This window comes from Aulonocara sp. 'chitande type north' Nkhata Bay, linkage group LG18 (genome assembly GCF_057382095.1).
Source record: "Aulonocara sp. 'chitande type north' Nkhata Bay isolate Kocher_YH1m ecotype deep benthic linkage group LG18, A_spYH_male_GT1.1, whole genome shotgun sequence".
Classification (NCBI taxonomy): Eukaryota; Metazoa; Chordata; class Actinopteri; order Cichliformes; family Cichlidae; genus Aulonocara; species Aulonocara sp. 'chitande type north' Nkhata Bay.
In genome coordinates this window covers 5492944-5520648 of record NC_141361.1, presented here as the reverse complement: position 1 = coordinate 5520648, position 27705 = coordinate 5492944, and the positions used below count along the sequence as shown (strand labels likewise).

The 27705-nt window shown below is 41.3% G+C and overlaps 3 protein-coding genes across 3 annotated transcripts; all 3 read right to left on the bottom strand.

Moving 5' to 3' along the window:
- Positions 1 to 4957: 4957 nt before the first annotated feature.
- Positions 4958 to 7248, bottom strand: LOC147307797 (uncharacterized). The gene is made up of 2 exons (XM_086273156.1): positions 6984 to 7248; positions 4958 to 6281 (listed from the first exon to the last, which is right to left on the bottom strand). The coding sequence occupies exons 1-2, from the start codon at positions 7231 to 7233 to the stop codon at positions 5437 to 5439; spliced, it is 1095 nt and encodes a 364-aa protein (XP_086129282.1). The 5' UTR covers positions 7234 to 7248; the 3' UTR covers positions 4958 to 5436.
- Positions 7249 to 10029: 2781 nt separating this feature from the next.
- LOC147307796 (tripartite motif-containing protein 16-like) lies at positions 10030 to 11776 on the bottom strand. Its single transcript, XM_086272987.1, has one exon. It carries the CDS (start codon positions 11704 to 11706, stop codon positions 10030 to 10032), a length of 1677 nt encoding a protein of 558 aa, XP_086129113.1. The 5' UTR covers positions 11707 to 11776.
- Positions 11777 to 23494: 11718 nt separating this feature from the next.
- On the bottom strand, positions 23495 to 25870 carry LOC147307795 (uncharacterized). Its single transcript, XM_086273122.1, has 2 exons — positions 25621 to 25870; positions 23495 to 24918 (listed from the first exon to the last, which is right to left on the bottom strand). Exons 1-2 carry the CDS (start codon positions 25868 to 25870, stop codon positions 24074 to 24076), a joined length of 1095 nt encoding a protein of 364 aa, XP_086129248.1. The 3' UTR covers positions 23495 to 24073.
- Positions 25871 to 27705: the final 1835 nt, after the last annotated feature.

Sequence of the window (27705 nt, the reverse complement as noted above, 5' to 3'; positions counted from 1 at the left end):
GGGAGTGATTTCCGGCTGTCCTTCGTTTTCCAAGTCATAAAGCTCCAAGGCTGTCCCTTTTTCCGTGCCGCCACAAAAACATCAGCCAGCTTTGCAGCCTCTGCAGCAGAGGGTGGATTATGCTCTTTTATCCACACCTGCAACTCAGGAGATAGCATTCGTAAATATTGCTCAAGAATGATGATTTCCCCAATGTCCTGAACGGTTTTATCTTCAGGGTGGACCCATTTTACATAAAGCTCCTTCAGCCGTGCATACAACTCTTTAGGGCTTTCTGCAGGGTTTACATCAAGAGATCGAAATCTCTGCCTATAGGTCTCAGGATTGATATCATGTTTATAAAGAATAGCTGCCTTAACCTTATCATAATCCAAAGAATCATCAACATCCATATGTACATATGCACCTCTTGCTTTGCCCGTAAGCAGCGGTACAAGGTGAAAAACCCAATCATGTCTCCGCCACCGACAGGCCAGTGCAATGCGTTCGAAGGTAATCAAAAAATGTTCAATATCATCCTCGTTGGTAAGTTTTTGCAACTTAGGCTCCAGAAAATGGGACTGACCTGATAAACCAGTAGCTGATATACTAGGACCAGCTTGAGGAACAATGTCGTCATCTAGAGATTCTGGATCAGGTGATTCAGCTGCCTGACCTTCAGGCACTGGAGAAGTGCGGGCTTGTACTTCTACCTGTAACAACTGAAACTGGTGTTGAAGTGCTTTAAAATGTTCTTCTTGCTTTGCACTTTCCTCCTTCTGTTTAACCTCTCTGGCCTCCTGCTGCCCCATATGTGAACGGAGAAGAGAGATCAGATCCGATATCGTTGGTTCCCTACCTCGGCCCTCAGTGCTGTCTACCCCTCCAGAAGTTCCATTCTCCTCCTGTTCTCCATCGACTTGTCCTTCTGAGCCCATTTGCTGGCTTGGTACATCTCCTCGGACTGCTCTCGCACTCCGTGCTCCTCTGCATGGTTTGATAAGGAGTGGGGGGGAAAGAGAAAAAAAAACAAAAAAAACCTGTGCCTTTTTTGTGTGTGTATTTTTTCTTTTACACTGGCTGAATCCCACTGCTGCCACCAATTGTCATGATCCAAGCCGCCAGGAACACACAGGCACAAATGTAATCTTCAAAAAAATGGGTTTTATTATACCCCAAAAAGGACAAAATGATTACAAAAATTCAAAATAACAAAAAATAAAGTTTGTAAGAACCAAGTGGGCCCATAAAAGAGGTTACCTTAACAGACCGCTACTCAAAAATCACTTAACAAAAACATAACTCAAACTGACCTGCCCAAATGAGAAACAGCTCCAGTTATATAGCAAATGAATAAACCATTATATAAACCAAAGGTGAAAACTAAAGGGATAACAGATAACCATCATTCAAGAAGAACCCCATTCCCCCTGCATGATCACAATAGATGGTCCAGTCCACTTTATTGGCTTCTGCATTTAAACCAGCTCCACCCTCAGCCTCCTCTTTCAGCCAAACCAGGAAGGACTGGAGCGGAGGTCAGGTAACTGAGAAAGAGCAGAAATATAATCAATATAACATACCTATATAAAATAACAAACAATGCAAAGCAAAGTCTATGCTAGTGATGGGCAGATGAAGCTTCGTGAAGCACTGAAGCTTTTCATCCAATTGGTTCACCCCAGCGCAAAGCTTCTTGAAGCTTCATTTGCTCTAGCAGGACACCTACTGGACGTAAAAATAATAGCTGGCATGAATTTGAAGAGTGTGGCCTTTTGCACACAGCCTGTAAATGTCAACAACAAAAGGAGTGTGTAAAACATGTATATTGTAGTGATGGCAGTATACTGTGTATATTTATACTGGCAGTATGGAAAATGATTATTTGGAAATGCTTAAAATGCAAATGATCATTTACTGTGAGGTGAGGTGTGGTTGGGGTGTGGACAGTGGTTGTGCGGTTGTAACGTTGAGGTATGGACAGCTACACAGTCCTGCCTGTTCACATTTTATTCTGTAAAAACTAAATTTTCACTGCTTTTATGGCCTTTTTAGTGGGGAGAACATAGCTAGGATTTAATGATTTAACAAATCTTTTGAATCCTTTGTCCTCCACAATGCTAAATGGCTGGGAGTCCTCAATCACCATGCTGACCAGGTCTTCATCTATTTGAGATTGTTCTCCTGAGGAAAGACAATAAAGACAAAGCACAAATATAAATATCACACATGTAACTTATTACAGTTGTATAATATTGTTATATCATTTAGTAACATTACTGCATGCTGTATTATCATGGCATTTGATGGCTCACCTGGTCTTGCTCCACAATCGGTGTTCCCCTTATTCTCATGCAAAGCTCTGTAGTGCCTAAGCATGGATGAGGTGTTGTTGTTATATCCCAGCTCCCTGGCACATAGCAAACACTTCACCTTGTACAAAAGTCAAGACAGCTTAACATAAATTGTATTGCACCATCAGTATCATGAAAATACATCTTCTGTAGAAATTTACATAGCTTGTTGGGAGGAATAAAATCACAATGTTCCCACACAGGGGAGGACATCCTCCTCTTCTTAGCTGGCTCCATTCTCTCCTGACTTTCTCTCCTCACTCTCATAAACCTCCAAACTGTCTCCAAACTCTCACTAACCGCAACTCTCCATCAAACACCCACATTTTGAATGAAGTCTGAGGGTTTATATCGCTGTCATATCTCGCGGCAAAGTTCGAACCACTTCATGAACCAGTCACGTGGTACAGCCGGGCAGCGAGGCTTCGGACGTCATCATTTTCAGCTCCTCCCATAAATGAAGCAAGCCTCGATACGCGCATCGCGGAAACGCCCCCTCCATTACTCGACACACGCTCCGAAGCCTCGATACAGAACGTCCCATCACTACAGGTAACCTCAAAACGTCAAATTAGTTAACTTATGATCACAGAAACTTTAAAGCATAACGTAAACATAAGACAAAAGACCAAATGAATATTACTAAGTGTCTCAGTTGTGTGGTTGCATGCACCCATCACAGTGACCATCACAGTTTTACACACCTGTTCTGTATGACTTTGTCTCAGGTTTGCGGTGATATCCAGCACTCTGAGCTGATGGCAGATCTGGTCAGTCCACAGTAGCTTCAACCACTAAATTATCTCTAACACATCACCAAACCAAAGTCTTCCTGCTAAGAGTACATCAAAGGTGAAAAGCGAGCCTAGAATGTCATCATTTCTGCTCTCCTCTTTCTTCTTCTTCTACTTCTGGACCGCACACATCTGTCGCTGCCCTACTCAGGTCGATCTAATGAAAATCAGCCAGAAATAATAATCAGAAATCCAAATGTAGAATTTATAGTTCCCCATTGATGCAATTTGGTTATTAAATTTAAGAAGCAGTCTGTAATGCTCACCCCAGCATAGTTGAAGCAGATCATCAAAGCATGCTGAACACTTTCTACCATTCCACATGTGCATTTTCTATCCAGGTACTCAACAGCACCAAACCATAATTGTGAATCCATGGCTTTGATCTGGTGAAAATCACCCTACCCCTACTGTTCATCTTTACACACAACAGATGGTGTTTCTGTATCTTATGACTGAATGAAAAGTAATGACAACCATTATTTTCAATCTTCCATTGCTTCTACCTGTTGTTTCTCTGTATTATTGTCGGATCTTTACCTTCAAATAAAGTGCCTTCAATATAAACTGCCTTGAGGTAACTTGTTGTAATTTGGTGTTTTATTAAGAAAATTGAACTATTGTGGCAGAAAAGTTGGATGCAAACCAAGACTAAAAGTCCTCAGGCAGGAGTCATAGCTGGGCTTTAGCATCTGGGTCACCCACTTTACCCAGGGAGCTAAACCAGCATCTCCAACAGGTGATTTGTTTGTCTGGCAGTTTCAGGCTGGGAAAGCTTGTTAAACTTTAACAAAACATTATTTGGCACCAACGTGAATGATTTGGGTCATGTTTATCACGTCTGAGTCAGGGAGCAAAGGTCACCTCCTTTATGCAGGATTTCACCTTATGCCAACAGGGGAAAAAAATCACGAGTTCTTAAACAAGCTGTAGGTCATGTTACTACACACATTTCAATATGTAAGCATTTCATCATGTTTTAGAGTCTCAGAGTTATTTCAGCCTCATCTTCACATATTTTCACAAATATTCACATTATCTCCGAGATCCAGTTGTGAAATTTTTTCCCTCAGTGTAACCGATTGCAACACAACAAATGACTGACCAGTGATTAGTGTTTTACAGTGATTACGACAGACAGCCTGTTTCTGCCACTGCTGCCAAGCATTTGCTCTTTTCAGCTTGTTCAATTGTGGAGGTTTTTACATTCTTTACCTTACAATATAAAGCACCTTGAGGCAACTGTTGTTTTTTTGGCACTATATATAAATATAAATGAATTGAACTGGTAGCAACTTTATGAATGAGAAAATGAAAACAAGTGTCAGTCAGCTGGTTCATGTCCAGCAGGTGGGGAGGAATCAGTGAGTCTGTTACTCCAGTTACTTACTCAGAGGTAAAGTTAAAGAAAACGAGTTTCCTTCATCGCACTAAACCTGCCCACTAAACAAGACCCTGAATGAACCCATATGTAAAGGACTGTAGGTTTTAAGCAGGCTCACGTAATGGCAACACAATAGATGAGGAAAGTGGGGGAACTCTGACGACATCTAGTGGACATCTTGAAGATGACGGGTCTGAACAGAGAGCAATGCAGGTCTGTGGAGAAGATTGCAGCACACTGTGAAATATGAACTATGAATAATATCTACATCTGTAATGATGTAATCAAAATAGGCTCCATGTAGTTTAAGTTCTGTTACTGTACTTATGAAGCAAACTGCACACAGAGTTGGCAAACATTGAGTTTACTTGCATTTAGGCAAAATGATATAAACACTTATCATGAGCCAATATAGCACATTTAACTGCTTTTATTTAGCAGGGATTACACAATACACAAAATTAGTCACAAAAAATTTAATCAAATCTTGCAACATGTTGCTAAGAAGAACCAGGACAACCAGGTCAAAGCCATACTGAAGTATAACCTTCATTAACATAAATCACAAAGAAAACATATTTAAATAAAAATTGTATACTTGTCTTGAACTTTTTTAAATCTTTAGTCCTGTGTATTAAAACTTATTTATTGGCTGATAAAAAGGAATCACATCATGGTTGTTACAAGGAACAAGTGATGAAAAACTCATTTTCATGTTTGTTTTCTTCTATACTGAAGAAGAAATACAAGTTTCTGTGGTAAATATTAAAAGAGCATCCATGTTCAATAAATATTTGTGTCACCTTTAAAGACCAATAAAAAAAATATCAAACTTAGAGAAACATAAAGTCAGGGCTGGAACAAACAACATAGAGTGCCCTTCACTGCTGTGGACAGGAAATGTACCGTGACTTGGAGCATGAGGTCATTTTCTACCTCGGGTGCTGCAGTGATTTGGTTTGTCACTCAGGTGGATCCTTAGATGAAAATTCAGTCCTGATTTCCAACTGAATCTTTCCCCACAGGAGCTACAAATATATGGTTTCTCACCTGTGTGGATCCTTCTGTGACTTTTCATAGTCGACAAGTCTCTAAACTCTTTCCTGCAGACGTTGCAAGAATACGCTTTCTCACCGGTGTGGATTCTCAAATGAGTTTCTAGTCCTGATTTCTTACCAAATCTTTTCCCACAGGTGATGCAAAAATATGGCTTCTCGCCTGTGTGGATCCTTACGTGAGTTTCCAATCCTGATTTCCAAATGAATCTTTTCCCACAGGTGCTACAAGAATGTGGCTTCTCACTTGTGTGAACTCTCATGTGTCTCGTCAGGTTGGATTTACACTGAAAAGTTTTTCCACAAGTGTCACAGCTTACAGATTTTTTACTTGTATCAGTTTCACTCCGAGACTTATCTGTTCGGTTTTTGTGACGTCTCCTTTTCTTCAGCTCCGCATTTCTAGTTGATCCCGAGTCCACATGCTGGTTTTCTTCCTGTTCCTCAAGCTCTGGTTCAGGAAAGTTAAGAGCAAGGAGCTGGTCATCGTTTGGTTCTGATTCACTGAGGTCACTTTCCTCAAAACTAGAAGTCACCATAAAACTATTGATCTCCTGCTTCAGTACAATCTCCTCCAGCTCCTGACTGGTGCAGAGTTCCTCCTGTTCCTCTTTAATCTGTGGAGGATCTGGGTCCTCCTGGTCCAGACTTGAGTTCCTCTCCTGCTGATTGGCGACAAACTCCTCCTCCTTACAGGCAGTTTGCTGGTGGAGGTCTAAACGAACAATAAAAAAAATGTAATTATAGAAAAACACTTCTGAGAAGATAAAGTTTTAGTTAAAGTCTGTAATGAGGGCATGTTGCTCACATTTGCAGGTGAAATTAAAAGTGTGTAAAAATGAAGTTATTTGTGCACTCTGATGCAAATGAGAACTTGAGTTCTGACATTTTTCAGCAACATTAAGAGTAAAAAAAACCTTTCAAACAAAAAAGAACTCACTTATTACTGACTGACTGATGATCTATTTTGGAGTTGATCTCGAAACTGATCTACATCTTGATATTTTTCAAAATAATCTTCACTATTGGGGGTGGCTGTAGCTCAGGCGGTAGAGCAGATCATCTACTGATCGGTTCGATTCCCGGCTTCACCTAGTCTGCATTTCAAATATCCTTGGGCAAGATACTAACTCCAAGTTGCCTCAAGTTGCTCTTTGATCTGTGGAATGTGTGTCTGAATGTTGGTAGAAAGCACTAAGAAAAATGTGCTTGTGCGAATGGGAGTGAGTGGGTGAATGCACAAGTTTTGTAAAGCGCTTTGAGTGCTCAAGATTGAGTAGAAAAGCGCTATATAAGAACCAGTCCATTTAAAACTCCCTGTCATGTTTTCACGAATACACATTAAATAGATCTGACTGATACAAACTGTAGGTTTAATATTAATGTTAACACTTCAGAAAAGCGATTACAGTTTTACCGCTGGTCTGTAAATCTTTCTCAGGTTTCCAGATGTTATGCAGCTGTCTGAGCCGCTCTTCCCCGCTCCAGACGACGATGCCTTCATCCTCGTGTTTCACTACAAGCTGTTCTCCCTCTTGACTGATGCAGAGTTCCTCCTGTTCCTCTTTGATCTGTGGGGGATCTGTGTCCTCCTGGTCCAGATTGAAGTTCCTCTCCTGCTTCCAGACCTGCTGGCCAGCCAGATCTTCCTCCTCCTTACACTTCATGTTGATGTGGGACTTGAGGAACAAAGTAAAAAGAAAAAGATTAGACAGGTAAAGGTGCAGCCTCAGTCAGCAGGGCTGTACACTGTGAGCATGTTGCTCACATATGTGAGAGAGGTTTGTACAAATGTTTCAGAAGCACCATGTGACTCCCTCTCTTTGTTGGAAAGTCTTATTAATTCACTTTATAACTATTACTTTGAAGATAAATTTCTACCATCACAAAAATATTATGACCTCTTTAAAAACAAACAACGGCAACTACATGACTTAAATTCCATGTTTAGATGAAGGTAATGGTCAATGCCTTTTGACAGGGGAAAAACCTCCACACAGAAGAATCTTACTTGGCTGAATCATAAATTATTCACCATGATTAAAACTGCAGATGAGCAATAATCTGCATTTTATTTTAGCCAAAGAGGAATGTTTCTGTTTGTCTGTGATCTGACTTTTTCTGCTGGCTCCAAATTTCATTTTATCCTGTGTAAGTTTGTTTCTCTTCCTGTTAACTAGCAAAGTCAAAATCACCTTGATTCATTTAACTTTAATTCAATTATAAATGTAATCATTTTATTGAACAATTCATTTCATTTCAATGAAAAACAATTACTTAAAAGAAAGAGATTAAGTTGGAGAGAGACATGTGGCCATCTTTTAGTGAGTTAGACCCTGATTAAGGGGTATTTTTAAAAGTAAAGCCCATCTCTCAAAGTCCCTGCCGGCCTGCCTCCACCTCGGGAAGTCTGTGGGTGCAGACGGAGGTGAGGAGCACCACAGGCGGCAGAGAACTGTCTGTAGCCCCGGAGTGAGGCGTCGTGAACCGAAGCAGACAGCGAACTGTGGCACAGTGCAGAAAACCGAAGCTTTCCCTCCCTGTTTGGTTTTGATGTGTCTCATGAAAGTCTATTGTTAAAAGTTGACCTTTAAAAAAAACGGACGCACTTGTTTGATTAGCTGCTCTCTGATTTTAGCCTGTTAGCTTACAGACTGAGCTCAGATCGTTCCTGTGTTAGTTCATTGAGAACATCACAGTTTTACATACCTGCTGCGTGACTTCATCTCGGGTCTCCGGCTGATATACAGCAGTCTGAGCCAGTGGCGGATCTCATCATCCTGGACGACTGTTTTTAATGTTTTTAACCACGGAGATTTCTTCTGCATCATCAGTCTCTCATTGTTAAACTCTCCCAGAAACTGAAGACAGTTGTGCCATTTCCGCGCTTCTTCTTCTTCTATTGAGTAGACGGCAGACTACACATGTCCAAGGGTAATACTGTCCTCCTCAGGCCATTGGCATCAAGTCAAAGCCTTAAAGTCTGGTACTTTGCGCATGGTCATTTTTTACGAACAGCAGAATCACAAGACAAAGCGTGCCAATGTTTATACTTTTCACTGTGACTGCCAAATAGATGAAAAAGTAGATGTTAAAAAACAACTTATAGTTTTGTCATTGGGCTGGTAGAAAGCTATGAGTTTCTGTCCCTTTGTCTGACCTTAGAGACTTATTTTAAAAGGAAACATTACAATCCTTTAAAGCAAGTATTTTCACCTCTGTTCCCCCCTCTGTACTTAGCTTTTTTGTTGTCATGTCAGTAATTGTCCAGTTGATGGCTCCCTTGGATCACAAGCCTGTCTCATGAGTCCAAGTGAATATATTCTTAATAAACAGCTTTGAAGAATTTGTGACCAACTTTGTTTAATTCGGAACATCATCATCATGAGTCAAACTCACTCTTGGATCTACAAAATATTTAACAAAAACAAACATCACTGAATCATAAGGTATTTGCTCCAACTCTTAGTCCAGAAACACATGAGTGAACTAGATCAGCTGCTCCTCCAGTTCAGCTGTGGATTTATATCATTATTTATATTTGTAAAGTGGATATGCAGTTTTTCAGTACTAATATAAGCATTTTATATCATTGCTTTATTGACAGATGTTTGGTGTTCAAGGTCAGGCATCAGTTTGAAAAAAAACAAACAAACACACTGAGTTGAACTTGAACTTCCTACTGACAAAAACTAAAATTGGTGCAAAAATAACCAGAAACATATAAGAAGCATCCTGGAGGTGCTGCAGACAAGATAGGACCAATAACATGTCAACAGGAAATCCTTTTTACTAATTTGTTTATTTCTTTTTAGATTTTTACTCTCCATTTTAAGCCATGATGTTTGCTGATACTGTGTTCCTACTGTTTGTTCTCATTAATAGTTCTGTTTTTAACATTCTGTGCTGAAGCTGGAGGAAATGTTTCTACAGTGTCAGATGATACAGCTCCAAACTAAATAAGTGACTAACTAACGATGCTTTAATACACTTTACTATAAATTATGATATAGTGCACTTTCTTAAAATTTCTTATTGCTCTGTAATTAATTGTTTTCTTTATAAATGTACAAATGAGAATAAAATCTGTGTGATAAAGGAAGGTCTGTAGACTTCTCTGTTAAGATCAGTGAAGAGAAACAACAACATACAAATACCTAAGAAAAATATTCAGTAAACATTTAGAAGATAGAGAAGTTTATGTTGTCATGTGGAGAAATTTTTCAAATAAAAATATCCATAAGCATTGATAGTCTCCATGGCTGAACAGACACAGGAAAGAGCTCCACCTATAAAACGTAAAAACATCAAGACAACATGTTGAAGATGTCGAGGTACTGCCCATAATGTTTGACTGACATCTGATTTATGTGCAGCACATAAATACCACAATAATGATGGAGAGAAACTAAAAGGGAACTAAAATACAGATTTAAACTTACAACAATATGAAAGACTTCAGTCTATTTCACTTTAATCAACTCAGCAGTGGCTCCATAATCATAGTAAAACCAGAGTCCAGCATAGAGCGGCTGAGTGAATGTGGTCTGGACTCTGTGGAGGAGAGTCATGGTTTCAGAGACGCTGTAGAAGGACAAAATACCTGCTCTGTGATCCAGGTACACTCCTACTCTGGAGGAACGAGGACCTGAGACAGGAGTGTGGATGTTGTTGTACCGAAATGTAAAACTGTTGTTGTCACAATCTAATGACCAAGATTTGTCATTATGTCCAAACCAGCATTCATTACCATATCCTTTTCTGCTGATATTCTTGTATGCGACTGCTACAATAACTCCTCCCCCTCTCCACTCCACCTCCCAGTAACAACGTCCAGTCAGACTCTCTCTACTCAGGACCTGACGCCTGTTAGTGAATCTGTCTGGATGATGAGAATAAGACTGTTGTTGATACGTAAATGTTGCTTTTCTGTTCCCCTCTGATAATAACAGCTTTTTGTACGCTGTGTTTGGATCCAGTGTGATTTCACATGAATATTTTAAGAATCCAGCTCTGGTCTTTGGCTCTGGTTGTGACAGTGAAACATCCACTTCAGTGACTGTCAGTGAGATGTTTGTCCATTCCTCTCTCAGAATGTCCTGTAGTTTATCTCTGACCTCTGACACAGCTGCTGTCACATCCTCAAAGTAGCTCAGAGGACGGATATTGATGCTGGATGAGTCTGTAGACTCACTGAGTGCTGACAGTGAGGGGTAGTTGTGTAGAAACTGGATGTGATCCTCTGTGTGTGAGAGCTGCTTCAGCTCAGCATCTTTCCTCTTCAGCTCAGTGATCTCCTGCTCCAGCTTCTCCTCAAGCTCTTTGACTCGACTCACTTCAGTTTCCTGCTGGGATCTGATCTGCTGCTTCACATCAGAGCTTCTTTTCTGGATGAGATGGATCAGCTCAGTGAAGATCTTCCCACTGTGCTCCACTGTTTGATCAGCAGACTGATTGATGGCCTCCACCTCCTGTTGAAGCAGCTTCACATCTTTCTCTCTGTCCTGGATTCTCTGCTGGATGTTTTGTCGACTCACCTCCAGCTCTCTCTGCCTCTCAGTCCTTTCTGCTGCAGCTGAGACTGTGTCGTGGCCTTTATGTTCATCCACAGAGCAGAGATAACAGATACTCTGCTGATCAGTACGGCAGAACATCTTCATCACCTCATCATGACGAGAGCAGATGTTCTCCTGGAGCTTCTTGGAGGGCTCCACCAGCTTGTGTTTCTTGAATGTAGGTGAATCATAATGAGTCTGAAGGTGTTTCTCACAGTAAGATGCCAGACAGAATAAACAGGACTTGAAGGCTTTCATTTTTCTTCCAGTGCAGACATCACAGGCCACATCTTCAGGTCCAGCATAGCAGTGATCAGCAGGAGCAGCTTGGAGTCCAGTCTTCTTCAGCTGCTCCACTAAAACTGCTAACATGGTGCTTTTCACCAGGACAGGCCTCGCTGTGAAAGTCTGTCTGCACTGAGGGCAGCTGTAGATTTTCTTCTTTTCCTCTTCATCCCAGAAGCTTTCAATACACTTCATGCAGTAGCTGTGTCCACAGGGAATAGTCACCGGATCCTTCAGTAGATCCAAACAGATCGAACAAGAGAAGGTTTCTCGGTCTAGCTGAACTCCTTTCTGCGCCATTTCTCCTCTCAGTGTCAGTGACTGTGTAAGTTTCACTTCCTTAATATAGAAACTGGTCTGATCTGAACAACAAGTGTTGCTGCTGTGAATGGGGCCTGCCAGCTCTAACACACGTTGGTTACACCCATCTTCATAATGTAGATCTAAAGGGGAGGGAACACAGAAAGATATGGACAGACAGGAGGTGCTGAGCTAGAGAGCAGGAAGAAGAGGAAGGGTTTTCATGCTGTGATTCATTCCAGAAAGCAGGAAGAGGCTCTGTGTTTAATTGTTTTCTGTTCAAACCTTTAACTAAATAATATAAATGTCAATAACTGGATGCCTCTCTATTCTTTTTGTTAATCTGCTAAATGAATAGTTTGTTTCTTTTAACAATTCAAATAGCAGAAATGAACAGCTGACAGCTTGTCAGACTCAGACTGTAAACCATAGAGACAGTTTATATATACATTTAGTCAGGGCAGTGCAGAGATGTTTAAAGGGGCGGGTGCTCACAGTTAAAAAGGGCACATAGAAGCAGGCTGAAGAACAACAACCCACATTCATCAAGAATCTAATATGGAATCACATCACACTACATCACTGTCATCAGGTGGGCACAATGCAAAGCAAACGTAGTCCATTTTTTACCTGATGGGGTACAATGTTGCTGTTTGGGGGGTTGCTTCTGCTCTTGCTGCTGATAGTGCTGGAGGGCAGGGCTGTGTTGATCTGAGACTGTAGAGATTAAACAGTCCACAGGAGAGAGGGTAGCTGATTAAACAAGTGTTATGAGATAATAATAAAACGCAAAGATTGTTCCCTTATGGTTCCAAGCGCGGTGACCAAAACTGTGGGAAATAAACTAAGCTCTGCCTGTGAATCACTCTTTGCCTCTCTTCTTCCTTCCATCTCCTCATCTCATCTATCACATTCCACTTGCTGTCCATCTGAGAACGAGGCACAGTTTGCTATTGAATCCATCTATTATTTAATTATACATTTTAACAACTCTTGCACCTAATCCCCTTAGGCAGAGCAATGAAATGCACAGCTTTGGAGAACCGATCGATGATGGTCAGAATAACTGTTACCTGAGGATGGTGGGAGACCAGTGATGAAGTCCAGTGCGATATGAGACCAGGGGCATCTAGGAACGGGCAACGGAGGCCAGCAGGAGGTGAAACCTAAACTGGAAAAAACTAACACAACACAGAACTGAAACCTAAAATGGAGATGCAGGGAGACGACACAGAATGATGCAGGAAAAAACACAGATGAACCGGCGAGGAGCACACGAGGACACATAGTATAAATACACACAGGGGGAGACATGGAATGGCAAAGACACAGCTGATCCTAATTGACTACACGAGACAGGGGAAATGTGAACAGAACACACTAACATAAGACATGGACCTTCACAATAAAACAGGAAATGCACAGAGACACGGTACAGACACTAAATAGAGGGGAACACAGAAACCAAACTCTAAGAACTAACTAAGGCTACATTCACACTGCAGGCGAAAGCGCATTAAATCCGATTTTTTTGACCCTATGCGACCCTATATCCGATCATGCTATGACAGTGTGAACGGCACAAATCCAATATTTTCAAATCTGATCTGGGTCACTTTCACATGTGGTACTGAATACTGAATCTGAATATGCAAATTAGGGGAAATTTACATCAAATTAAATGAGTAATGGCTGATTTGATGACCAAAATCAATGATGGTACTTAGAAACACATGACATTACACATTACATTTTCATGCAGTTAGAAGTTTGAACCTGCAGCTTTATTAAATGAACACCTGGTATCCAACAAGAGTTTAGTTTAAACTTTAGGAACAAAAAAGTAAGAACCAACAGAATTAAACAAAGAACCAACAGCACAGGAAAGTTTAATCTTCATGAAAAACACATGCAGTGACTTCAACGTCCACAATAACACAATGTGTTTGGGCTTATGTGTGTCAGTTTCCAGCTTTAATCTTGTGTAACAAGACCTCTTTATAGGTCAATAGAGGAATGAAGTCATTGTTGAACTACAGCTTGTGTGTGTGTCACCTCCACAACCTACAACAATAAAATATGATCTTTGAGTAGTGATATGGGAGTAAAATATACCATACTGATGTGAATAGGAGGTCATCTTTTCCCTCGGCTGTTAGGGTACCTGGGCCGTTGACCCAGTGTTTTGTGTTTGGTTTTTTGAGTCTTGTTTAATCATTATTCTGTTCTCTGTGTATCTTATGTTTCCTAGTTATCAGAATCAGAATACTTTATTAATCCTTCAGGATTAATAAAGTATTCTGATTTACTTTATTAAATCAGAATTCAAGGGCTTACGCTCTTGAATTTATTCAGTATTTGTTGTTTAGGTTGTCTTGGTTAGTATTTGGTCCCGTTCATGTCTTTGTCTCATGTCTTCTCTCGTCCCTTGCTCTCTGTCCTTTTTGCTCTGCTGCAAACGGAAAAAACTGGAGCTTCTGGTCTTGGCCAGATCTCTTTTGAAAAAGACATTTTAAAGTCAATGAGACTTTTTACCAGATAAATAAATAAAGAATATAAAAGTCTTCTACTTTATGATGGAAATGTTCTTTCTGGCTCAAAATGACATCATTTATCTGAATCTGTAGAAGAAGAAACAATCTTGGAAAGTCACTTTACTCTGTGTCTCACTGGATGTTCAAAGTTTTTAACAAAAGAGAAAAAGAGAAGCATTCTTTGATTTTAGTCTGTTAGCCCACAAGCTGAGTTTTTATCAGTCCTGCATGAGTCAGTGTTATTTCACTGAGACTGTCATGATCCAAGCCGCCAGGAACACACAGGCACAAATGTAATCTTCAAAAAAAAAGGGTTTTATTATACCCCAAAAAGGACAAAATGATTACAAAAATTCAAAATAACAAAAAATAAAGTTTGTAAGAACCAAGTGGGCCCATAAAAGAGGTTACCTTAACAGACCGCTACTCAAAAATCACTTAACAAAAACATAACTCAAACTGACCTGCCCAAATGAGAAACAGCTCCAGTTATATAGCAAATGAATAAACCATTATATAAACCAAAGGTGAAAACTAAAGGGATAACAGATAACCATCATTCAAGAAGAACCCCATTCCCCCTGCATGATCACAATAGATGGTCCAGTCCACTTTATTGGCTTCTGCATTTAAACCAGCTCCACCCTCAGCCTCCTCTTTCAGCCAAACCAGGAAGGACTGGAGCGGAGGTCAGGTAACTGAGAAAGAGCAGAAATATAATCAATATAACATACCTATATAAAATAACAAACAATGCAAAGCAAAGTCTATGCCACCATTTGGGCTATAGTTTAGTGCTGTCATGCATTACAGGTAACCTCAAAATATCAAATTAGTTAACTTATGATCACAGAAACTTTAAAGCATAACGTAAACATAAGACAAAAGACCAAATGAATATTACCTAAGTGTCTCAGTTGTGTGGTTGCATGCACCCATCACACACTCCCCCCCTTCAGCAGTGAGCTGGAACAGCGAGAGAGATAGTCCGCTGTGCAGTTGTTCCTGCCTGCGATATGCTGAATGGTAAAACGGAATGGCTGCATCGCAAGGTACCATCTGGTAATTCGTCCATTCGTATCCTTCATTTTCTCCAACCACTGGAGCGCCTTGTGGTCAGTTTCCAGTGTAAATTCCCGGCCTAGGAGGTAATACTTGAGGGAATCAAGTGCCCACTTGATTGCTAAAGCCTCCTTTTCCACCGTCGAGTATCTCGTCTCTCTTGGGAACATTTTACGGCTAATGAAAGCCACTGGGTGTCGCTCATTGGGTGGTCCCTGTAGAAGAACAGCCCCCAGACCCCTGTCAGAAGCATCAGTTTGAAGAATAAAAGGTTTCTCAAAATCTGGGGTATACAAGACTGGAGTCTTACTGAGGGATTGCCTGATGTCCTGGAAAGCTGCCTCAGCCTCCTCCGTCCACTGAATCTGGTTAGGGCACCTAGAACCTGTTAGATCAGTGAGGGGAGACTCCCTGGCAGAGAAATGAGGGATAAATCTGTGGTAGAACCCTGCCATGCCAAGAAATGATCTAAGTTGTTTCCTTGTCTGTGGCAAACTGCAGGATTCAATGGCGCTGATTTTGCTCACTTGTGGTTTTATCACCCCATTACCTATGACAAATCCCAGGTATTCAGTTTCAGCCTTGGCAAAAACACATTTTGCCGAATTAGCAGTCAGCCCAGCTTCTCTGAGACGCTCTAGTACCTTTTCTAGATGTTTGAGGTGCTCCTCCCAGGTTTGGCTGTAAATCACAATATCGTCCAGATATGCTGCCGCGAACTCTGACAAACCACACAGTACCCGATCCATCAGCCTCTGAAAGGTTGCAGGGGCTCCATGCAAACCAAAAGGCAGGACTGTGAATTGGAATAGCCCCCATGGTGTCCGGAAGGCAGTCAGTTCCCTTGAGCGCTGAGTAAGTGGCACCTGCCAATAGCCTTTGCAGAGATCTAGAGTCGTCAGGTACTGGGCTTTCCCAAGTCGCTCAATCAGATCATCAACCCTAGGTGTAGGGTATGAATCGAACTTTGAGATGGCATTCAAGTACTTGAAATCAATACAAAACCGCAGGCTACTATCCTTCTTTGGGACCAAAACCACTGGGTTGCACCACTCGCTCTTAGATGGTTCAATGATCCCTAGAGACAACATTAAATCCACCTCCTTCCTCAAAGATGTTAACAGCCGCTCTGGAATCCTATAACTCATACGTCTCACAGACGCTCCATCCTTTAATATAATGTCATGTTCAATAACATCCGTCCCCCCAGGATTCTCCTGAAACACCCCAGAGCTGCATAACTCTTTCACCTGAAGCTGTTTTTCTTCTGAAAGGTGATTAAGGTCCACCTGCTGGAGCACCCCTGAAGGAAGATACTGCTCCTCTACCTCTTCCTCCTCATGAATCTCCCTTATCAAAAGAACTTCTGCTCTCTTTGGCCTCTCCACCCACTCCTTCAGGAGATTTACATGCAAAACTCTACTGGAGCGAGAGTGACCCGGAGTTGCCAGCCGATAGGTGGTTTCTGCTGAATCTGAAAAGGTCCCTGCCATTTAGCTAACAGCTTACGGTCATCACTCGGAAGGAGTACAAGTACCTTTTGTCCAGGTTCAAATGACCTCTCCCGAGCTGACCGATCATACCAGACCTTCTGATGTTGCTGGGCAGCTCCCATATGAGCTTGGGCTAGCTCAGTCATCTTCTCAAGTCGCTCCCTCATCTGTATAACATATGAGATGACATTAGTAGCCCCTGCCCCACTTCGGTCACCCTCCCACATTTCTTTCAGCAAAGAGAGGGGCCCCCTTACTTCGTGACCATATAACAGTTCAAAAGGTGAGAAGCCAGTAGAAGCTTGGGGTACTTCTCTATACGCAAAGAGCAGATAAGGCAGCCACTGATCCCAGTCAGTACCAGTGTCATTCACAAACTTGCGCAACATCTGCTTCAGGGTCTGGTTAAAGCGCTCCGTCAGGCCATCCGTTTGAGGATGGTATGGAGTAGTCCTTAGCCCTTTGATGCCAAGAAGCTGGTGGACCTGCTTTAATAAAGTTGACATAAAATTAGTCCCACGGTCTGTCAGGATCTCACGAGGGAATCCCACCCTTGAGAAAAATTGCACCAGACAAAAAGCCACAGACTTGGCCTTTACAGATTTCAGAGGAAAAACTTCAGGGTACTTTGTGGCATAATCAGTTATTACCAGCATGTAACGGTTCCCTGCCCTGCTTTTCTCAACAGGTCCGACAACATCCATCCCCAACCGTTCAAATGGGGTGCTAATAACTTGCAAAGGCTGAAGTGGAGCCCTGGAGGGGGTTTTGATGGAAGTCTTTTGGCACTGAGGGCAGCTTTTACAAAATTGGGCCACGTCAGCACACAGGCCCGGCCAGTGGAAATACTTCCTAATGTGAGCCATGGTTTTATGCTTCCCTAAATGTCCTGCCCACGGCACAGAGTGCCCCAAATTCAGTACCACCTCCCTGACTCCACTAGGAACCATCAGCTGTACCTGTGATCTTTGCCGGCGATAAAGAATGCCATCTTTCAGAAAAAATTCCTCACTGCTGTTAATATCTGGTTCCATCTCATGTCCTTGTTTTTTGGCTTTCTGAAAAAAGGGTGCTAATACTGGATCATTGTGTTGCATCTCAGTGATATTAGCTGGGACTTTAAAGTCCAAAGGCATCTCAGGTTCACAGACGGGAGATGCTTTCACAATAGTATGATGAAACTTCTCTCGCCTCCTCTCCCTGCGGGACTTGCGCAATTTCCCGGGTGCCGTCTCTAATTCTGCCTCATAAAATGGCAGAGCACTAAGGGTCTGAGTGGCATCTGCTGGCTTCCTAGCTTGAGCCCTAGTTACTGCAACATTGCATGTGTGGCTATAATCCAAAAGGTCAAACAGCACAGGTAGATCTCGGCCTAATATAACAGGGAATGGCAAATTATCCGCAACCCCAATATTCAGGAGATAAACCTGTCCTTGCACCTTGATGTATAGATCCGCTGTTGGATAAGGCTTTTCATCTCCATGAACACAACAAACAGGAATCGTTTCAGTCATATTAATACTATTTAAGGGGACAAACTGTCTGTGTACAAGAGTCTGTGTACTACCTGTATCAATTAGTGCCTTTAATGTATCACCATTAATCTCAACTGATGTCATCTTTAACCCTCTGTCTAATTTTATCTCAGAGTTATCATGGCTTCGGGGCACAAAGCACATTTGGGTTAATTTAGCTGAGTTTTCAGGGCACATGGGCTTTGTATGACCTTCCATACCACAAAGATAGCATACCAAGGTTTTGGCCGGGGACTTCAAAGACCCATCGGGTGAATGGCTATATGAAGCCCTACTCACATTGGCAGCTCGTCTCTGCGGGAGTGATTTCCGGCTGTCCTTCGTTTTCCAAGTCATAAAGCTCCAAGGCTGTCCCTTTTTCCGTGCCGCCACAAAAACATCAGCCAGCTTTGCAGCCTCTGCAGCAGAGGGTGGATTATGCTCTTTTATCCACACCTGCAACTCAGGAGATAGCATTCGTAAATATTGCTCAAGAATGATGATTTCCCCAATGTCCTGAACGGTTTTATCTTCAGGGTGGACCCATTTTACATAAAGCTCCTTCAGCCGTGCATACAACTCTTTAGGGCTTTCTGCAGGGTTTACATCAAGAGATCGAAATCTCTGCCTATAGGTCTCAGGATTGATATCATGTTTATAAAGAATAGCTGCCTTAACCTTATCATAATCCAAAGAATCATCAACATCCATATGTACATATGCACCTCTTGCTTTGCCCGTAAGCAGCGGTACAAGGTGAAAAACCCAATCATGTCTCCGCCACCGACAGGCCAGTGCAATGCGTTCGAAGGTAATCAAAAAATGTTCAATATCATCCTCGTTGGTAAGTTTTTGCAACTTAGGCTCCAGAAAATGGGACTGACCTGATAAACCAGTAGCTGATATACTAGGACCAGCTTGAGGAACAATGTCGTCATCTAGAGATTCTGGATCAGGTGATTCAGCTGCCTGACCTTCAGGCACTGGAGAAGTGCGGGCTTGTACTTCTACCTGTAACAACTGAAACTGGTGTTGAAGTGCTTTAAAATGTTCTTCTTGCTTTGCACTTTCCTCCTTCTGTTTAACCTCTCTGGCCTCCTGCTGCCCCATATGTGAACGGAGAAGAGAGATCAGATCCGATATCGTTGGTTCCCTACCTCGGCCCTCAGTGCTGTCTACCCCTCCAGAAGTTCCATTCTCCTCCTGTTCTCCATCGACTTGTCCTTCTGAGCCCATTTGCTGGCTTGGTACATCTCCTCGGACTGCTCTCGCACTCCGTGCTCCTCTGCATGGTTTGATAAGGAGTGGGGGGGAAAGAGAAAAAAAAACAAAAAAAACCTGTGCCTTTTTTGTGTGTGTATTTTTTCTTTTACACTGGCTGAATCCCACTGCTGCCACCAATTGTCATGATCCAAGCCGCCAGGAACACACAGGCACAAATGTAATCTTCAAAAAAATGGGTTTTATTATACCCCAAAAAGGACAAAATGATTACAAAAATTCAAAATAACAAAAAATAAAGTTTGTAAGAACCAAGTGGGCCCATAAAAGAGGTTACCTTAACAGACCGCTACTCAAAAATCACTTAACAAAAACATAACTCAAACTGACCTGCCCAAATGAGAAACAGCTCCAGTTATATAGCAAATGAATAAACCATTATATAAACCAAAGGTGAAAACTAAAGGGATAACAGATAACCATCATTCAAGAAGAACCCCATTCCCCCTGCATGATCACAATAGATGGTCCAGTCCACTTTATTGGCTTCTGCATTTAAACCAGCTCCACCCTCAGCCTCCTCTTTCAGCCAAACCAGGAAGGACTGGAGCGGAGGTCAGGTAACTGAGAAAGAGCAGAAATATAATCAATATAACATACCTATATAAAATAACAAACAATGCAAAGCAAAGTCTATGCTAGTGATGGGCAGATGAAGCTTCGTGAAGCACTGAAGCTTTTCATCCAATTGGTTCACCCCAGCGCAAAGCTTCTTGAAGCTTCATTTGCTCTAGTAGGACACCTACTGGACGTAAAAATAATAGCTGGCATGAATTTGAAGAGTGTGGCCTTTTGCACACAGCCTGTAAATGTCAACAACAAAAGGAGTGTGTAAAACATGTATATTGTAGTGATGGCAGTATACTGTGTATATTTATACTGGCAGTATGGAAAATGATTATTTGGAAATGCTTAAAATGCAAATGATCATTTACTGTGAGGTGAGGTGTGGTTGGGGTGTGGACAGTGGTTGTGCGGTTGTAACGTTGAGGTATGGACAGCTACACAGTCCTGCCTGTTCACATTTTATTCTGTAAAAACTAAATTTTCACTGCTTTTATGACCTTTTTAGTGGGGAGAACATAGCTAGGATTTAATGATTTAACACATCTTTTGAATCCTTTGTCCTCCACAATGCTAAATGGCTGGGAGTCCTCAATCACCATGCTGACCAGGTCTTCATCTATTTGAGATTGTTCTCCTGAGGAAAGACAATAAAGACAAAGCACAAATATAAATATCACACACGTAACTTATTACAATTGTATAATATTGTTATATCATTTAGTAACATTACTGCATGCTATATTATCATTGCATTTGATGGCTCACCTGGTCTTGCTCCACAATCGGTGTTCCCCTTATTGTCATGCAAAGCTCTGTAGTGCCTAAGCATGGATGAGGTGTTGTTGTTATAGCCCAGCTCCCTGGCACATAGCAAACACTTCACCTTGTACAAAAGTCAAGACAGCTCAACATAAATTGTATTGCACCATCAGGATTATGAAAATACATCTTCTGTAGAAATTTACATACCTTGTTGGGAGGAATAAAATCACAATGTTCCCACACAGGGGAGGACATCCTCCTCTTCTTAGCTGGCTCCATTCTCTCCTGACTTTCTCTCCTCACTCTCATAAACCTCCAAACTGTCTCCAAACTCTCACTAACCGCAACTCTCCATCAAACACCCACATTTTGAATGAAGTCTGAGGGCTTTATATCGCTGTCATATCTCGCGGCAAAGTTCGAACCACTTCATGAACCAGTCACGTGGTACAGCCGGGCAGCGAGGCTTCGGACGTCATCATTTTCAGCTCCTCCCATAAATGAAGCAAGCCTCGATACGCGCATCGCGGAAACGCCCCCTCAATTACCCGACACACGCTCCGAAGCCTCGATACAGAACGTCACATCACTACAGGTAACCTCAAAACGTCAAATTAGTTAACTTATGATCACAGAAACTTTAAAGCATAACGTAAACATAAGACAAAAGACCAAATGAATATTACTAAGTGTCTCAGTTGTGTGGTTGCATGCACCCATCACAGTGACCATCACAGTTTTACACACCTGTTCTGTATGACTTTGTCTCAGGTTTGCGGTGATATCCAGCACTCTGAGCTGATGGCAGATCTGGTCAGTCCACAGTAGCTTCAACCACTAAATTATCTCTAACACATCACCAAACCAAAGTCTTCCAGCTAAGAGTACATCAAAGGTGAAAAGCGAGCCTAGAATGTCATCATTTCTGCTCTCCTCTTTCTTCTTCTTCTACTTCTGGACCGCACACATCTGTCGCTGCCCTACTCAGGTCGATCTAATGAAAATCAGCCAGAAATAATAATCAGAAATCCAAATGTAGAATTTATAGTTCCCCATTGATGCAATTTGGTTATTAAATTTAAGAAGCAGTCTGTAATGCTCACCCCAGCATAGTTGAAGCAGATCATCAAAGCATGCTGAACACTTTCTACCATTCCACATGTGCATTTTCTATCCAGGTACTCAACAGCACCAAACCATAATTGTGAATCCATGGCTTTGATCTGGTGAAAATCACCCTACCCCTACTGTTCATCTTTACACACAACAGATGGTGTTTCTGTATCTTAATATATGACTGAATGAAAAGTAATGACAACCGTTATTTTCAATCTTCCATTGCTTCTACCTGTTGTTTCTCTGTATTATTGTCGGATCTTTACCTTCAAATAAAGTGCCTTCAATATAAACTGCCTCGAGGTAACTTGTTGTAATTTGGTGTTTTATTAAGAAAATTGAACTATTGTGGCAGAAAAGTTGGATGCAAACCAAGACTAAAAGTCCTCAGGCAGGAGTCATAGCTGGGCTTTAGCATCTGGGTCACCCACTTTACCCAGGGAGCTAAACCAGCATCTCCAACAGGTGATTTGTTTGTCTGGCAGTTTCAGGCTGGGAAAGCTTGTTAAACTTTAACAAAACATTATTTGGCACCAACGTGAATGATTTGGGTCATGTTTATCACGTCTGAGTCAGGGAGCAAAGGTCACCTCCTTTATGCAGGATTTCACCTTATGCCAACAGGGGAAAAAAATCACGAGTTCTTAAACAAGCTGTAGGTCATGTTACTACACACATTTCAATATGTAAGCATTTCATCATGTTTTAGAGTCTCAGAGTTATTTCAGCCTCATCTTCACATATTTTCACAAATATTCACATTATCTCCGAGATCCAGTTGTGAAATTTTTTCCCTCAGTGTAACCGATTGCAACACAACAAATGACTGACCAGTGATTAGTGTTTTACAGTGATTACGACAGACAGCCTGTTTCTGCCACTGCTGCCAAGCATTTGCTCTTTTCAGCTTGTTCAATTGTGGAGGTTTTTACATTCTTTACCTTACAATATAAAGCACCTTGAGGCAACTGTTGTTTTTTGGCACTATATATAAATATAAATGAATTGAACTGGTAGCAACTTTATGAATGAGAAAATGAAAACAAGTGTCAGTCAGCTGGTTCATGTCCAGCAGGTGGGGAGGAATCAGTGAGTCTGTTACTCCAGTTACTTACTCAGAGGTAAAGTTAAAGAAAACGAGTTTCCTTCATCGCACTAAACCTGCCCACTAAACATGACCCTGAATGAACCCATATGTAAAGGACTGTAGGTTTTAAGCAGGCTCAGGTAATGGCAACACAATAGATGAGGAAAGTGGGGGAACTCTGACGACATCTAGTGGACATCTTGAAGATGACGGGTCTGAACAGAGAGCAATGCAGGTCTGTGGAGAAGATTGCAGCACACTGTGAAATATGAACTATGAATAATATCTACATCTGTAATGATGTAATCAAAATAGGCTCCATGTAGTTTAAGTTCTGTTACTGTACTTATGAAGCAAACTGCACACACAGAGTTGGCAAACATTGAGTTTACTTGCATTTAGGCAAAATGATATAAACACTTATCATGAGCCAATATAGCACATTTAACTGCTTTTATTTAGCAGGGATTACACAATACACAAAATAAGTCACAAACATTTTTAATCAAATCTTGCAACATGTTGCTAAGAAGAACCAGGACAACCAGGTCAAAGCCATGCTGAAGTATAACCTTCATTAACATAAATCACAAAGAAAACATATTTAAATAAAAATTGTATACTTGTCTTGAACTTTTTTTAAATCTTTAGTCCTGTGTATCAAAACTTATTTATTGGCTGATAAAAAGGAATCACATCATGGTTGTTACAAGGAACAAGTGATGAAAAACTCATTTTCATGTTTGTTTTCTTCTATACTGAAGAAGAAATACAAGTTTCTGTGGTAAATATTAAAAGAGCATCCATGTTCAATAAATATTTGTGTCACCTTTAAAGACCAATAAAAAAAATATCAAACTTAGAGAAACATAAAGTCAGGGCTGGAACAAACAACATAGAGTGCCCTTCACTGCTGTGGACAGGAAATGTACCGTGACTTGGAGCATGAGGTCATTTTCTACCTCGGGTGCTGCAGTGATTTGGTTTGTCACTCAGGTGGATCCTTAGATGAAAATTCAGTCCTGATTTCCAACTGAATCTTTCCCCACAGGAGCTACAAATATATGGTTTCTCACCTGTGTGGATCCTTCTGTGACTTTTCATAGTCGACAAGTCTCTAAACTCTTTCCTACAGACGTTGCAAGAATACGCTTTCTCACCGGTGTGGATTCTCAAATGAGTTTCTAGTCCTGATTTCTTACCAAATCTTTTCCCACATGTGCTACAGAAATACGGCTTCTCGCCTGTGTGGATTCTCACGTGACTTTCAAATCCTGATTTCCAAATGAATCTTTTCCCACAGGTGCTACAAGAATGTGGCTTCTCACTTGTGTGAACTCTCATGTGTCTCGTCAGGTTGGATTTACACTGAAAAGTTTTTCCACAAGTGTCACAGCTTACAGATTTTTTACTTGTATCAGTTTCACTCCGAGACTTATCTGTTCGGTTTTTGTGACGTCTCCTTTTCTTCAGCTCCGCATTTCTAGTTGATCCCGAGTCCACATGCTGGTTTTCTTCCTGTTCCTCAAGCTCTGGTTCAGGAAAGTTAAGAGCAAGGAGCTGGTCATCGTTTGGTTCTGATTCACTGAGGTCACTTTCCTCAAAACTAGAAGTCACCATAAAACTATTGATCTCCTGCTTCAGTACAATCTCCTCCAGCTCCTGACTGGTGCAGAGTTCCTCCTGTTCCTCTTTAATCTGTGGAGGATCTGGGTCCTCCTGGTCCAGACTTGAGTTCCTCTCCTGCTGATTGGCGACAAACTCCTCCTCCTTACAGGCAGTTTGCTGGTGGAGGTCTAAACGAACAATAAAAAAAATGTAATTATAGAAAAACACTTCTGAGAAGATAAAGTTTTAGTTAAAGTCTGTAATGAGGGCATGTTGCTCACATTTGCAGGTGAAATTAAAAGTGTGTAAAAATGAAGTTATTTGTGCACTCTGATGCAAATGAGAACTTGAGTTCTGACATTTTTCAGCAACATTAAGAGTAAAAAAAACCTTTCAAACAAAAAAGAACTCACTTATTACTGACTGACTGATGATCTATTTTGGAGTTGATCTCGAAACTGATCTACATCTTGATATTTTTCAAAATAATCTTCACTATTGGGGGTGGCTGTAGCTCAGGCGGTAGAGCAGATCATCTACTGATCGGTTCGATTCCCGGCTTCACCTAGTCTGCATTTCAAATATCCTTGGGCAAGATACTAACTCCAAGTTGCCTCAAGTTGCTCTTTGATCTGTGGAATGTGTGTCTGAATGTTGGTAGAAAGCACTAAGAAAAATGTGCTTGTGCGAATGGGAGTGAGTGGGTGAATGCACAAGTTTTGTAAAGCGCTTTGAGTGCTCAAGATTGAGTAGAAAAGCGCTATATAAGAACCAGTCCATTTAAAACTCCCTGTCATGTTTTCACGAATACACATTAAATAGATCTGACTGATACAAACTGTAGGTTTAATATTAATGTTAACACTTCAGAAAAGCGATTACAGTTTTACCGCTGGTCTGTAAATCTTTCTCAGGTTTCCAGATGTTATGCAGCTGTCTGAGCCGCTCTTCCCCGCTCCAGACGACGATGCCTTCATCCTCGTGTTTCACTACAAGCTGTTCTCCCTCTTGACTGATGCAGAGTTCCTCCTGTTCCTCTTTGATCTGTGGGGGATCTGTGTCCTCCTGGTCCAGATTGAAGTTCCTCTCCTGCTTCCAGACCTGCTGGCCAGCCAGATCTTCCTCCTCCTTACACTTCATGTTGATGTGGGACTTGAGGAACAAAGTAAAAAGAAAAAGATTAGACAGGTAAAGGTGCAGCCTCAGTCAGCAGGGCTGTACACTGTGAGCATGTTGCTCACATATGTGAGAGAGGTTTGTACAAATGTTTCAGAAGCACCATGTGACTCCCTCTCTTTGTTGGAAAGTCTTATTAATTCACTTTATAACTATTACTTTGAAGATAAATTTCTACCATCACAAAAATATTATGACCTCTTTAAAAACAAACAACGGCAACTACATGACTTAAATTCCATGTTTAGATGAAGGTAATGGTCAATGCCTTTTGACAGGGGAAAAACCTCCACACAGAAGAATCTTACTTGGCTGAATCATAAATTATTCACCATGATTAAAACTGCAGATGAGCAATAATCTGCATTTTATTTTAGCCAAAGAGGAATGTTTCTGTTTGTCTGTGATCTGACTTTTTCTGCTGGCTCCAAATTTCATTTTATCCTGTGTAAGTTTGTTTCTCTTCCTGTTAACTAGCAAAGTCAAAATCACCTTGATTCATTTAACTTTAATTCAATTATAAATGTAATCATTTTATTGAACAATTAATTTCATTTCAATGAAAAACAATTACTTAAAAGAAAGAGATTAAGTTGGAGAGAGACATGTGGCCATCTTTTAGTGAGTTAGACCCTGATTAAGGGGTATTTTTAAAAGTAAAGCCCATCTCTCAAAGTCCCTGCCGGCCTGCCTCCACCTCGGGAAGTCTGTGGGTGCAGACGGAGGTGAGGAGCACCACAGGCGGCAGAGAACTGTCTGTAGCCCCGGAGTGAGGCGTCGTGAACCGAAGCAGACAGCGAACTGTGGCACAGTGCAGAAAACCGAAGCTTTCCCTCCCTGTTTGGTTTTGATGTGTCTCATGAAAGTCTATTGTTAAAAGTTTACCTTTAAAAAAAACGGACGCACTTGTTTGATTAGCTGCTCTCTGATTTTAGCCTGTTAGCTTACAGACTGAGCTCAGATCGTTCCTGTGTTAGTTCATTGAGAACATCACAGTTTTACATACCTGCTGCGTGACTTCATCTCGGGTCTCCGGCTGATATACAGCAGTCTGAGCCAGTGGCGGATCTCATCATCCTGGACGACTGTTTTTAATGTTTTTAACCACGGAGATTTCTTCTGCATCATCAGTCTCTCATTGTTAAACTCTCCCAGAAACTGAAGACAGTTGTGCCATTTCCGCGCTTCTTCTTCTTCTATTGAGTAGACGGCAGACTACACATGTCCAAGGGTAATACTGTCCTCCTCAGGCCATTGGCATCAAGTCAAAGCCTTAAAGTCTGGTACTTTGCGCATGGTCATTTTTTACGAACAGCAGAATCACAAGACAAAGCGTGCCAATGTTTATACTTTTCACTGTGACTGCCAAATAGATGAAAAAGTAGATGTTAAAAAACAACTTATAGTTTTGTCATTGGGCTGGTAGAAAGCTATGAGTTTCTGTCCCTTTGTCTGACCTTAGAGACTTATTTTAAAAGGAAACATTACAATCCTTTAAAGCAAGTATTTTCACCTCTGTCCCCCCCTCTGTACTTAGCTTTTTTGTTGTCATGTCAGTAATTGTCCAGTTGATGGCTCCCTTGGATCACAAGCCTGTCTCATGAGTCCAAGTGAATATATTCTTAATAAACAGCTTTGAAGAATTTGTGACCAACTTTGTTTAATTCGGAACATCATCATCATGAGTCAAACTCACTCTTGGATCTACAAAATATTGAACAAAAACAAACATCACTGAATCATAAGGTATTTGCTCCAACTCTTAGTCCAGAAACACATGAGTGAACTAGATCAGCTGC